Source organism: Thyridium curvatum (genome assembly GCF_004353045.1).
Source record: "Thyridium curvatum strain D216 chromosome Unknown NODE_2_length_892811_cov_85.036431, whole genome shotgun sequence".
Taxonomy (NCBI): domain Eukaryota; kingdom Fungi; phylum Ascomycota; class Sordariomycetes; order Thyridiales; family Thyridiaceae; genus Thyridium; species Thyridium curvatum.
In genome coordinates, this window is record NW_022156757.1 from 847,793 (window position 1) to 861,446 (window position 13,654).

At 55.4% G+C, this 13,654-nt stretch overlaps 4 protein-coding genes across 4 annotated transcripts; 3 read left to right on the forward strand and 1 right to left on the reverse strand.

Annotated features, from left to right (window-relative positions):
- Nucleotides 1-308: 308 nt before the first annotated feature.
- Nucleotides 309-1,150, forward strand: E0L32_000663 (uncharacterized protein; the record flags this gene model as incomplete). Its single annotated transcript, XM_031141290.1, has 4 exons — nt 309-456; nt 623-867; nt 931-996; nt 1,058-1,150. 4 exons carry the CDS (start codon nt 309-311, stop codon nt 1,148-1,150), a joined length of 552 nt encoding a protein of 183 aa, XP_030995980.1.
- Nucleotides 1,151-2,293: 1,143 nt separating this feature from the next.
- Nucleotides 2,294-4,735, reverse strand: E0L32_000664 (uncharacterized protein; the record flags this gene model as incomplete). Its single annotated transcript, XM_031141301.1, has 1 exon — nt 2,294-4,735. One exon carries the CDS (start codon nt 4,733-4,735, stop codon nt 2,294-2,296), a length of 2,442 nt encoding a protein of 813 aa, XP_030995981.1.
- Nucleotides 4,736-6,772: 2,037 nt separating this feature from the next.
- E0L32_000665 (uncharacterized protein) lies at nt 6,773-9,895 on the forward strand (the record flags this gene model as incomplete). The annotated part of the gene is made up of 1 exon (XM_031141312.1): nt 6,773-9,895. One exon carries the CDS (start codon nt 6,773-6,775, stop codon nt 9,893-9,895), a length of 3,123 nt encoding a protein of 1,040 aa, XP_030995982.1.
- Nucleotides 9,896-11,457: 1,562 nt separating this feature from the next.
- Nucleotides 11,458-13,177, forward strand: E0L32_000666 (uncharacterized protein; the record flags this gene model as incomplete). Its single annotated transcript, XM_031141323.1, has 3 exons — nt 11,458-11,703; nt 11,763-11,960; nt 11,999-13,177. 3 exons carry the CDS (start codon nt 11,458-11,460, stop codon nt 13,175-13,177), a joined length of 1,623 nt encoding a protein of 540 aa, XP_030995983.1.
- Nucleotides 13,178-13,654: the final 477 nt, after the last annotated feature.

The window sequence follows — 13,654 nt, forward strand, 5'->3', positions numbered from 1 at the left end:
AGCCTGGAGATAGCCGCAGAGGTCAGGGACGAGGTCGGCATCACCAACCTCAATCTGTCCTCTTGCCGTCCTGCGCATATATGCTCGGGGCTTCGCGGAAGGGGCACCATCGCCGCTGTCACGAGCATCATCACGACCTCGGGAACAAAGGGGCCAAGAGACCAAAACATCGCAACGCCTCATCATCGATCTGCTGCTTACTCTACTATTGCTCCACAGGACCATTAACGACCCGTCTATCGACCTCGCGCCCTTTGACGATTAATCTCTCTTCACTTCTCTTCCATTCTTAATCACAAACCGCAACCATGGGTCTCACATTCAGCAAGCTGTTCGACCGGCTCTGGGGAAAGAAGGAGATGCGTATTCTGATGGTCGGCCTCGATGCCGCCGGAAAGACCACCATTCTGTACAAGCTGAAGCTCGGTGAAATCGTCACCACCATCCCTACCATTGGTATGACTTGCCACCTCCCTTCCCCGAACACAATAGCCTTACTTCTCGTCGATGTCGCCATACGCCTCCACCGGCTCGGGTGCTGGCATTGGTCGAGTCCGAGTCTGACTTACAGGCTCCCCTCGCTATCCAAAGTAAATTCAATGCTAATGACGTATCCACACAGGCTTCAACGTCGAGACTGTCGAGTACAAGAACATCCAGTTCACTGTTTGGGATGTCGGTGGTCAGGACAAGATCCGTCCCCTGTGGAGACATTACTTCCAGAACACCCAGGGTATCATCTTCGTCGTCGACTCCAACGATCGCGACCGTATCGTCGAGGCCCGTGAGGAGCTGCAGCGCATGCTGAACGAGGACGAGCTGCGGGATGCTATCCTCCTGGTCTTCGCCAACAAGCAGGATCTGCCTGTATGTCCCACCTTCCAACCCAAACTCCACGCGAATAAATTCAGACTTCTGACCTTGCCATAGAATGCCATGAACGCTGCCGAGATCACCGACAAGCTCGGTCTCCACAGCCTGCGACAACGGGCCTGGGTAAGTCACATATGCTGCTTTTCCATATCTGCCCAACCGCTTGTGCTAACATGCCACTCAGTACATCCAATCTACTTGCGCTACTTCTGGTGATGGTCTGTACGAGGGTCTTGAGTGGCTCGCCACCACCCTGCGCAAGGCCGGCCACCAGTAAACGGTCTGGTCTGCGCATTGGGTCACTTTTCTGCACATCATCTCTCTCCGTCACCCATCTTCGGTTGTAATTCGCAAAGTATCCCTGAGCAATCGAAATCAGTCCAACCATATTCGCATCTCGTCTGGCCGGTCGACTCCTCCCCCACCCGTACAGTGACCTGCTGCTATGCCTAATAGACGCAGTTCGCAAAAATCTTTTGCACTCTCTGTGGTCAAAGAAGAAACGTCGTGTGTTTGTGTTTCCGCGGAAAGAAAAGGGGCGCAACTGGGTTGGGATCTTTGTACAATTTGAAATAGGGGTATGAATGCGGCTTCGTCGAGAGTCCCTTTTTACCGCTCTTTCCTATGCCGAGGAACCATCTTATATCTCTGTTATAGCGGTGGGAACTATAGGAAGAGAGACAAGTTATTACGAGGCGGGCCCAGACTTATGACAAATTGTTCTTTCTCTTTCCCTTATAGAGCATCCTTTCCTTGATTCCTGTCACTTTGTGTTGTATGAGGCTTCCGATGCTGTGTGTGTGTGCTCTGGTCATCCCAGAGGTGTTCAGATTGTTCAAACTTGACTCAAGTACTCTGGTGTGTTCGTCATTGCTGAATACTGCTTCTGCTTTTTGTGAGTTCACCTTGAGGTGATGTTGCTCGTGCCTGCATCCAGTAACTGGTCTTTGAAAGACAGCCCAGACTCTTGCCACAAGAGGCCAGGAGGGAGAGAAGCTCACCGACCGACTGTGCAGTCGTGAAACTAGATTAAGTCTATGACAAAGTATAAGAAGAAAACTGTGAGGCAATACGAATACTGCTTAAATTGAGCATTCGGCCCAACCCGGACCAATATCATCCTGATGTTCCAATGCAACAATGGACTTGAGGTTCATTGAGTTCAATACAATGGTTTAAATAACTTAAGAGAGAGGAGGATATCTCTACGTACATTAGGTACATATACATCTTGCTTTGCCTGAATCAAAACTTCCCTAAAACTTCCATGCAGACCCAACCATATACACAGAGATATACCCATACTGTTGATACATTTTAAACATTTGTCCATTTCCTGCCATTGGGAATCAGAGAACGCCTTCCCAGCTGCCCAAATGCCTGATTCAAAGGTCAAAAGTCAAGAGGCCGCCCGGCCGCTCTAGGAGGAAGAGGCAGCGTCGCCCTCCGCCTCACCAGCGACCGGCGTTGCCGAGGCGGGTGTAGTCGCCGTGATCTCGAGCCCAGACTTGTCCTCCTTGATGGACACGGTCGCCACGTCGCCCATCTTGATCTGGCCGCGGATGATCCTGTCGGCCAGCCCGTTGCCGATCTCGGTCGTGATGAGGCGGTTCAGCGGGCGCGCGCCAAACTTGGGGTCGTAGCCGCGCTCGGCGAGCCAGTCGCGCACCTCGCCGGGGACCTCGAGCGCGATGCGCCGATCATCGAGCCGCGCCTGCAGCTCGCGCAGGCGGATGTCGACAATGTCGCGCAGGGCGCTCAGGGCGAGGCGCTTGAAGATGATGAACGAGTCGATGCGGTTGAGGAACTCGGGCGGGTACGCGGCGGCCACGACGTCCATGACGGCCTTCTTGACCGACGGGTCGATCTCGCCGTCGGGCGTCTCCTTGTACGGGTGGAGGTGGTCGTTGCCGACGAGGATGTCGGCGCCCAGGTTGGACGTCAGCACGATGATGGTGTTCTTGAAGTCGACCTTGTGGCCCTGCGCGTCGGTGAGGTACCCCTCGTCCAGGACCTGCAGGAGCAGGGCCGAGATGTCGCGATGCGCCTTTTCGAACTCGTCAAAGAGCAGCACGGCGTAGGGCTTGCGCCGCACGGCCTCGGTCAGCTGGCCGGCGTCCTCGTAGCCCACGTATCCTGAGGGGGCGCCGATGAGGCGCGAGATGGTGTGCTTCTCTTGGAACTCAGACATGTCGAAGCGGACGACGGCAGACTCGGTGGAGAAGAGGAAGCCGGCAAGCTTCTTGCAGAGCTCCGTCTTGCCCACGCCTGTGGGGCCGAGGAAGAAGAAGGAGGCGAGGGGCCGGTTTTCGCCAGAGAGGCCGGCGCGCTGCATCCTCACGGCGTCGGCTACAGCCTTGAGGGCCTCGTCTTGGCCGCGAACAGACTGCCGCAGGGTGTCCTCCATGTGCACCAGCTTCTCGATGTGACCGGACGTCAGCTTCGAGACCGGAATGCCGGTGATGCGCGAGACGACGGTGGCAATGTCGTCTGCCGTCACCGAGTCGTGGATCAGGCTGTCATCGGAGGCTCTCTTCTCCTCGCCCTCTTTCGGAAGCTTCTTCTCCAGAGATGGGATAATGCCGAATCGCAGCTCGGAAGCACGCCCAAACTTTCCAGTTCTCTGCGCTTGGTCGAGCTCGATCCTCGCCTTGTCCAGCTCTTCCTGCGTCTTCTTGATGGAGTCGATTTCGCCTCGCTCCTTCTCCCACCTTTCAGTAAGTAACCTGACCTCCTTTTGGTATTTTCTGAGGTCATCCTCCAACTTGCTGCGCCTCTCCTTACTAGCCACATCTTTTTCTTTCCTCAAACTCTCGAGCTCGATTTGTATCGTCATAATCTTTTGGTCGAGGCGCATGATGTCTTCTGGTTTGGATTCTTGTTGCAGTCGGAGGGAGCTGGCAGCCTCGTCCATCAGGTCGATGGCTTTGTCAGGCAAGAATCGGTCGGTAATGTAGCGGTTCGAATAGGTCGCAGCGGCAACAAGGGCACCGTCCGTAATCCTTACACCATGGTGCACCTCATACTTGTCCTTGATTCCGCGAAGGATGCTGATGGTATCCTCCACGGTTGGTTCGTTCACCACGATTGGCTGGAAACGCCTTGCGAGTGCCACATCTTTCTCGATCAGACGATACTCGTTCAGTGTTGTTGCACCGCAGCATTGCAGCTCGCCTCTTGAAAGTGCAGGCTTCAGGAGATTCGAAGCGTCGATGGAACCTTCAGCCTTTCCAAGACCCAAAAGGGTGTGTAGCTCATCGATGAAGAGTATGACTTCGCCATGGGCTTGTTCCACCTCCGTCAGCACCTTCTTCAACCGCTCCTCAAAGTCACCTCGGAACTTGGCTCCTGCGATGAGCGACCCAAGGTCAAGACTGATGACCCTCTTCTTCTTGATGCTCTCGGGCACATCGCCTCGCACTATCCTCAAGGCCAGCCCTTCCAGAATTGCCGTCTTTCCCGTTCCCGCATTGCCGATGAGGACGGGGTTGTTCTTTGTTCTCCGGGAGAGGACTTGGATTGTGCGCTGAATTTCTGCATCTCTGCCAATGACAGGGTCCAACTTTCCATCTTTCGCCTTGGCAGTCAAGTCGATTCCGTATTGTTCGAGTGCCGGTTTCTCCTCCTCGCCGCCGCCCATGTTCATGCGGTGGGTTCCGCCGGGGGGGTGTGGCCTTCCGTTCGCATAGTGGCGGATGTTAGTGAGAGGTAGTCGAGATACTGGGTAGGTCGTGAGAGCTGGAACAAGATATGGGCTGTGGAGGAGGCTCGGCGAAGTTCTCGCGGTTCTCAGAGCAGTTCGTGACGCATCTCCAGATGCGACACGGCGGGTTGTTGCGAGGAATTGTCGTCGAAGCAACATGTTGGCATTAATTCGAGTGGCATGTGCAGTTATTCCGAGTTTAGAAGAAACCAGGGGAGGGCTTGGTCTGTAATATGCACTGCCGAGGAGGCGAATGGGCAGTGCGAGGTGGGCAGAAGAGTGTCGTGATGTCAGGCGCATTCGAGCATCTTCTGCAGCTATTCCGAGCTCCACCCGATACTTTTCTTATCTTAGCCCCAAAGCTTAACCGCCATGGGCTATCAGAGAGAATGTTCAACGCTGTGGCTATCCCTTTTCGGGGGAAGCTCCAGCTGTACAGTGGCCTGTGCGGCGAACTTCAAAAGGCGCCTTGGATTTTTTTTTCGCTCTGGATTCTTTCCTGCATATTCTTTGTCTGTTTCCCTTTTCACTCCTCGCAGCGCTCGTGATGGTGCAGCGGAGTAAGATGGGCTTTCGGAATCCGTGCATTGTACTGGATGGCTGCTGTTCCAGTAGTGATGCGAGCACCCAGGCGACATTTGACCTCGGTGCTGTCTCGCCATGACATAAGTGTCTTGAGCAGTCCTTGACAACTCGCAGATGCATATTCGCGAACCTGCTCATCATGTCTGGTGAGCTTGCAGCCAAGTCGGCGAATTTCTTTTCCTTTTTGGCGGAGCAGGCCGAGTGCCCGTCTCTGCTTCGATCTGTTGCTCCTTTTCTTTGTTTTATCCCGGATATGCAATTACTATGATGAGAAACATTGGTCCGTGTTACTGAGCAGACTCAAGACCTGCACATGACGAGACAACAAGCACTAAGTGCAACTCTGATCCTGCATACCCCATTTCCTTCGATTTGTCTTCCTCAGTAGCTGAGAGAAGATATGGCGTGCTCTCGTCAGGTTAACCAGACCGGCATTCAACCAACATGTAAGGTTCCTTGCGAGACCTGATGAGTGGCAGCCGTGTATGGGATTGATCCATACGACGAAGATTCGTCAAGAGTGTACTCACGAGCGACATAATTTGAATAATGAAATGAACCACCTGCATGTAGAGAGCTACATGGACATGCTCAGGATGGACATGGCCAGGCCTCACCATGCCTTTCAGGAAGGGGGCAAGCCACTCTCGGCTCGGCACCATCCGTAATTCACATATCCTCAAGATGCCTGCCTGATGTGTGTAACAGAATGCTGTTGAGAAACGGCGCGAACAAATCCGCAATCCCGACAGGACGAGACAAGCGGGTTGCATCTGCAAGGGCCCGCGACAACCAGCCAATAACCCAGCCCTGTCGACGGGGTGGTTACGGCAGGCCAATCAACGGCCGGCGTTGGCCATTCACGGCGCCTATTCCACACAGTCTCCAGCTTGGTCGGCGCCAGACACAACGTCTTCTCTGCTTTTCACTGGCTGCAAGTGACAGCAGACCATCGACCAGCAGGACATCCAGGCATCATGATTCGCAGAGGTAAGGCCTGCCCGCGGGCTGGCGAGATTCGAAAAGCAGTGGCGTGGGTCAGCCGTCTCGATGAGCAGATGGTCGAACGCATCATGCGTGCCGTATCGCCCTGCTCGTCATTGACCGGTCGGTTTGGAAATTGGCGTCCTCGCGTCCATTGACGTGTCAAGTGAGAGGGCCTGGTTGAGTCAAGAAAGCTGCCTGATGTATATCGCCCTATTCACCAACCACTCCCTCCGGCCATTTCTCTTCCTTTGTCTTCGTATTGTGCGTCACTCTTGGAGGCTATTGACCACTCCAAACACCGTTCCCCCTTCTTGGTGACTGTTTCACCTTTCTTTTGTCTTTGCAGTCTCTCTTTTGTCGACTTCGATGCCTGCTTTCTTCGCCAAGAGCACTTGACCTTCCTTACCGAGCCTGGTAGTGAATGCCTTGAGCCTTTGCCCTTTGACAAAAGCGGCATCCGTCCGTCATTCATATTTCGAATGTCTACCCCTTCGACTTCTATGGCTTTCTAATCATCCTCTTTTCCTTTTCATCCTACGCTACCTTTAACACTTTCACCGCAATTTATCAAAGCGTCCAACTTCAACGATAACCGACTTGATATACCTCGCACCCTCGCATACAATGAACAGCACCAAACCGCTCGCTCGTCGCGACGCCTTGCCATCGCCGTCAGATGGCCCGGAGGACTGGGAGGACTGGGAAGAGGATGGCCAAACAAGTCCAATCGGCAGCGACAAAGGCCGGCTTCTAGTTCCTTCGGCCACCGCCCAAGGCACCTCACGCCTTAAAATTGCGCCCCCAGGATATTCAGAAGCTCGCCAGGGAGCAGTTCGCAACTCGGTCCACAAACCAAAGAGGCTTTTCTCCCGGGGCCGACAGAAGGCCCAGAATGCCAAGGCCGGGATCAAGCTTGTGACGGACATGTCCAAATTCCGCAAGCAGCAGCATATTGCTTACCAGCTGAGATCGGCCGCCGAAGCCGACTCGAGGACGGGCAAATTTGTGGACGCGGCCGCTCTGAGAGCCCTCGAGGGAACGCCGACATCTGCGTCCGTGGGCAGCTTTTCCTGGCTGAGGCGAAAGCAAGCATTTGCAGGTGAGGTCAACTCGCCGCACCAACCTCACAGCGGGCTCTCCCCTGCCGACCGTCCGATCATGATAGGAATCGCTTTGCCAGAGGACGATGCGGCGGCCCGGGTAATCAGTCCGCAAACAGCTATCATTGAGACCCCGTTGGACTTGCGGAGACATTTTCCTGCATCCCAGCCCAACGCCTCCAAGACACCTGAAGCACAAGAACCCCATTCGGTCTGGTCACCTGATACGGATGATGGATCGTCTCTTCCCGCATCTCGTGTAGCCTCAAGCGTCTACTCCCAACCAGGCCGGCCCAGCTCACAGAGCGATGTGCCACCAGTGCCGATGCTTCCATCTGCCTATGCGAATCCGTCTCACAGAGGCGACCATCGTGTGGAAGAAGATGATGACGACGCTTTCACACCCGTCACTCTTTTCGAGGAGGACGGCAGCCCTGTGGAGACCAGGAAGAGAGCCAAGTCTGTACGATCCAAAGGTCACACTCGATCACCAGCCACAATAGCAACGTTGTCCGGCTGGTGGGATCATGTTCAAACTCCTTTCAAGGAGACCCACAGCCCACTCACTCCTAAGCCCAAGAGCGAAGCTACTGATGACGGCAAAAGCACGGCTGGATGGTGGACAAGAACCAACGAGAAGCAGCATGTATCGCCTGTGGCTATGAATCAAAACACTCCATCTGTGGCATCTGTGGGAGGAAACATCCAAACTGAACACACCTCAGCGATGCCCCTTGCCATAGCCTCCTCCTCGAGAGCACCACCGGTCAGTCCCGTGCAAGGATCTGGATCTCAGCAAACCCAGCCAAGTCAAGCTGGAAAGGTACATCATCTGGTCCTCGATGAGGACATTCCTACCGAGCAGCCACCGCCATATGAACCGCCATCCAAGCAGGTACACTACAGGGCCGTTTTCCCTCCTGGACACCCGCTTCGCGCTCGCTTCCCAGCCTCTCCCGGCCCATCATCCCCCGGTTTGGCCAATACCATGACGTCGCAGGGCGCAATCAGCATGACAGATGTACCGTTGACACCAGCCGCGAATCGATCCAATCCAAGCCTGCCGGCTGAGCAGCGTCTTCCTGATCGAGCCATTGGTACTTTCGTGCCCACTGAGCATTTTCTAAGCTCGGTGGGCAACTCCCCAGCAGCCAAGGTTGAGCGTCAACGACGGCGCCACGAGAAAGAGGACTTCGTGGCTCGGAAATTTGAGGGGTTCTGGAAAGGCAGGGGTTACCTGCCGCAGAGTGGCTGTTATGGCCGTCGTGGCCGTGAGGGCCGTAAGCGGAGGCGTGTTTGTCTCGGTATCCTAGCTGGTTTTCTAGCTGCCATCATCCTCATAGTCGTCCTGGCTGTCACGTTGACGCGGAACAAGAAGCCACAGGCCAGCCCATATTCTCCGTTTCTCAACCTCACCAACTTTCCCCCGATCCCGACTGGGGTGCTCTCGGTGGTGGGAACGGCCTCGGACGGAATGAGCGACTGCGTGCAGCCTGCTACGCTTTGGAGCTGCGCCCTTCCCAAGGAGCAGCAGGAGAAGAACAAACCCTTTTCCGCCAACCAGCCCAGCTTTGTTATTCAAATCCAATTTGACAACAACACTCGCCAGCTTTGGGACGTGCCAGATGGGCCGATTCCGACCCCTGTTACTAAGGTAAGCAGTCAAATTATGAGCTCGAAGCTCAAGACGAGCCTTGCTAATGGTCAGAATCAGGGCTCGACACGGCGGGGAGCTGCCAGTATCTTGCAGTATTTGAGGAGGAGGAGGCGGGAACGCAGGCAGGCCCAGATGATCGACCCCGGTTTCACGCCGTCTCCAGCTCCTCCATCGTTCCAGGAGATGTACTTCCTCGGCAACACTTCGGACAATATTGTTTCATCGCGCAAGGCAGGGGAGCCCACCCCATTCTACATCACTTTTCTACACTCGATCAATGAGACCGCCGGCCCCAATGTGCTTTCACGGCGGGGCATCGGGAACGGCATCGAGGTCGGCGCCAACGGCAACATTACTACAGTCCTCGACCCTGTCGAGAAAAACCCAGACGGCACAGGGGTGCCGGCAAAGATGCTGACATTTCCCGTGCAGCAACCGTTGCGCTTGTTTGACCGAGGGCTCCCTACAGAGCACTACGGTTTCTACAATTTCTTCGACAAGACAGTCTACCTCAAGTCTATCACCCCGCTCACCAACGGTACCTCTCGCTCGGGGGATGTCCCCACCGACGAGAAAGGCGGATCTCTCGAGACGGAGGCCAAGTTCTTTGTCTTGTGGGCGCAGACCAGGTTCCACGTGCAGATCTGGACTCGTACGGATAACACGACGAGTCTGCTTGGGTCGAGGATCGACGCATCCGGCAACGCAGTCCCGATCAGCAACAGCACACAGCCGGGGACCTTTCCTTACCCGATTACGATCGGGGAGGATCTGCACGGCGGGAACCACGACAAGAAGGGGACGCTGGCCTACCCTGTGGATGACAGGCAGAAAATCGTGGAGACGGACCCCAAGACGGTGCTGGTGGACTATGGCTTCCTGGGGACGAGCGTGAACCACGAGGCGGATCCGAGCTGGGGTGGCATCGACGGGGGCACGGGCGGGTGCCGGTGTGCATGGACTAACTTCCGGAAGACTAGGCCGGTGTAAGGCAAGCCTGGGTGCTGGAGTTCTTTCTACTTTTGCAAAAGTTCTCGGTAGGCGTCCGTCTGTATCATAGGTTTTCAGTCATATTCGCATAGCATGGTGGTGGACAGGATGCATCATAAAGCTTATTTGGTAATTCAAAATTGAAACAACGTCACGATAGGTCTTTGATACTGCAAAGGTGTTCGTATTCGTGATGGCATGCGATTGTAGTATCTGCCTAGCCATGGTGATGAGGCAAGTCGTTCTTCATGCTTGCTTGGCATAGGCGCATGGACTCGCTCCTTTGTGTCACTCCCTGCCACCTTCACCCAAAGAGCAAAAAAAAGAGAAAAGAAAAGACAAAAACAATAGCAACAATGGTCTCATCGGGGATCGAGCGCATCCCAGTTGCACCCGCTTGAAGATGTTTGGCTGTGATTCGGGAGACATCAATATCTCAAGGACCCGCTCCCAAGTAAAGTCTCAATGGCAGGACTCGCAATAGCAAATATCTCCGGAGTATGTACGAGTACTAGGGCAGCAACTTTGTTTCTGGGCTTTGCCATCTTTTGTGGCAAGGACGCCGGATTCCTGTATGAGATGCCAACTGCGATCTGAGTGGGTGTGAATGGTTGAACTGGGGAGTTGGCCTGCATTGCTGATTGGCCGATCTTGACATTTGCGGAGCATTCCCTGCACGGGACGATGCGTATTCGCATTTCGTCTTCGAGAAGCCCATCCATCAATCAAAGTAGTACAAGTACCTAGGTACTCAAGACACTCTAACGGTATCACTGAATACGGCAAAGTTCCAAAGTTGGTAACTACTTGTAAACAGCATACCCGCCGCCCATCATCATCACACGATAGGGCCCAGCAAACAAAATAAGATACTCGTAGCCAGAGACCCTGGATTGCCCGTCGTGTGGAGATCGAGCCTGTGAGACTGCGCCGATTTCAAAATACACAACGTACGGTAAGGAAGACTGGGGCTTCTAGCGGGCAGCATGTGGCATGATGTCGCTCAGGGGCTCCCGCGGAATGACCTGAGCCAGACGCCAGTCCAGCGACTCCGTCGGCGATGCTGAGGTACCTCGGATTGGGAAACCAGCATATCTCAACCCGAATACGACAACGCGCCCTCATTGGCCAATTGACCTCCCGTCCGCCCTGGTGGCCAAGGCAGAAGAGTGGGGACCACAGGTCACTGAGGCCCGTGAGTGGTGTACCTGGCTACGACGCTCCCGCTGAAAGAACTGCCAGACCGCCCGCCGCGTTGCGCCCCTCTCGCCCCCCTGGCGCATTTTTTCGCCATGGCAATTTGCATCCATGGATCTTTTTTGCCCGCCAACGCCAGACTAATAAATAAGAAGGGGCACGCTGCAGCCTCCCATATCTTGACCGTCCTGCTCCTCTCCTCCATCGCCGGTGTCCCTACGACTGTCTCTTGAGAGCTGTCGCCTTTCTCTGCTTGGTGCTTTTATTTTCTCTCTCTTCCTCCTCGGTCGCTGCTCGGGCTCATATCGTGTTGAGACGCGTTTCGTTGTGTGCCCATTCCGAATCCCTTGACCGGCCTCGTCGAGATGGGTGTTTTCCAGGACGTGGCGGGCCCTGCCCTGCAGCAGTATCAGCAGCTTGGCTTTGGCTCCCAGATCGGTGTCGCGGTTGTCGGATCTCTGGTGCTCATTGTCGTGCTCAATGTTCTCAACCAGATCCTTTTCCAGAACCCCAATGAGCCGCCCATGGTCTTCCACTGGTTCCCCCTCGTCGGCAGCACCATCACGTACGGCATGGACCCGCCCAAGTTCTTCAAGGACAATCGCAAGAAGGTATGCGCTCTCGGGCCCGAGCTTCGCTCTCCAGTACAAGGCTAACAGGCCACATCCAGTACGGCGATGTGTTCACCTTCGTTCTCCTCGGCAAGAAGACCACTGTCGCCCTCGGCACCCAGGGCAACGACTTCATCCTCAACGGCAAGATCCGCGACGTCAACGCCGAGGACATCTACAACAAGTTGACTGGTCCCGTCTTCGGCAGCGATGTCGTGTACGACTGCCCCAACGCCAAGCTCATGGAGCAGAAGAAGGTAAGAAATGATGCGGTCTCTTCACTCGCCCTCGTTAGCGTCGCTTCCAAGTCGCTGACCGATATTCCCTTGGCCCTTCGCAGTTCATGAAAGTTGCTCTGACTACTGAGGCCTTCCGCTCCTACGTCCCCATCATCTCGGACGAGGTTACCTCGTACATCAAGCGCTGCCCCGACTTCAAGGGAGAGTCGGGCATCGTCGACATCCCCGCCAAGATGGCCGAGATCACCATTTTCACCGCCTCGCACGCTCTGCAGGGCAAGGATATCCGAGACAAGTTTGACGAGACTCTGGCCGATCTGTACCACGACCTCGACATGGGCTTCAGCGCCATCAACTTCCAGCTGCACTGGGCCCCTCTCCCGTGGAACAACAGGCGAGACCACGCCCAGAGGACCGTTGCCAAGATTTACATGGACACCATGGCTGAGCGCCGCGCTCGTGGCGACACTGGCAAGCAGGACATGATGACTCACCTCATGAACGCCCAGTACAAGGACGGCAGACCTGTTCCCGACCACGAAATTGCCCACATGATGATTGCGCTGCTCATGGCCGGCCAACACTCGTCCTCGTCAACCAGCGCCTGGATCATGCTGCGCCTGGCCTCGAGGCCTGACATCATGGAGATGCTCTACCGGGAGCAGGTCGAGGCCCTCGGCGCCGACCTGCCGCCGCTGACCTATGAGGATCTTGCCAAGCTCCCCCTGAACCAGGCCATCATCAAGGAGACTCTCCGTCTTCACGCTCCTATCCACTCGATCATGCGCGCCGTCAAGCAGCCGATGCCCGTCCCTGGCACCAAATATGTCGTCCCCACCAACCACATCCTCCTGTCCGCCCCGGGTGTGACCGCCAGCGACGAGCAGTACTTCCCTGAGCCTGACCTGTGGGATCCTCGCCGCTGGGACAAGGAGTCGCCTCTTGCCCCGACTATTGTGCGCAACGAGATCATCGAGGACGATGAGAAGATCGACTACGGCTACGGACTGGTGAGCAAGGGCTCGACCTCGCCATACCTGCCTTTTGGTGCCGGCAGGCATCGTTGCATTGGCGAGCACTTTGCCAATGCCCAGCTGCAAGTCATTACCGCTGAGATTGTACGGCAGTTCAAGTTTAGCAACGTCGACGGCAGCAACTCTGTCATCGGCACCGACTATGCTTCGCTCTTCTCTCGTCCTCTGTCACCTGCCAACATCCGCTGGGAGAAGAGGTGAACAACAGGTCTGGCGGGACGATGAAGAGACGGACGTGAAAGAAAACATAATTCTTCTGTACATATTCATGCCGCGTCGTCGCGACGGCACAGCCACAGCGGGCGAAAGCGACCCGAGGAAGAAAGCGGCTGCAGCGGCCTGGTTAGATCTGCTTTGAGCGCGTGATAGAAATAATATTTAATCGACGAATTACGTTCATATCAGAGAGGCGTTCACCTTCGCAACTTGACGATGCATGCCGGTGTGTGTGTGGCTGTCTGGATCTGCGCCTGAGTGTCAGTTGGGTGTTGCAGGCCGATCAGGGACACTGCCCTTCCAAGTTAATTGGCAGCGGCATGAATGACGCAGCCATCCCGGCAAGCGCTGAAACAGGGATGCAGAGCTGGCAGCCCTTCCCTGCAGCCAGCTCGGACAGCGGCGAGGAGTAGACATTTTGATCCGGGAGATTAAGGCTTCTGCGGAGGCGGAGCTGAAGCA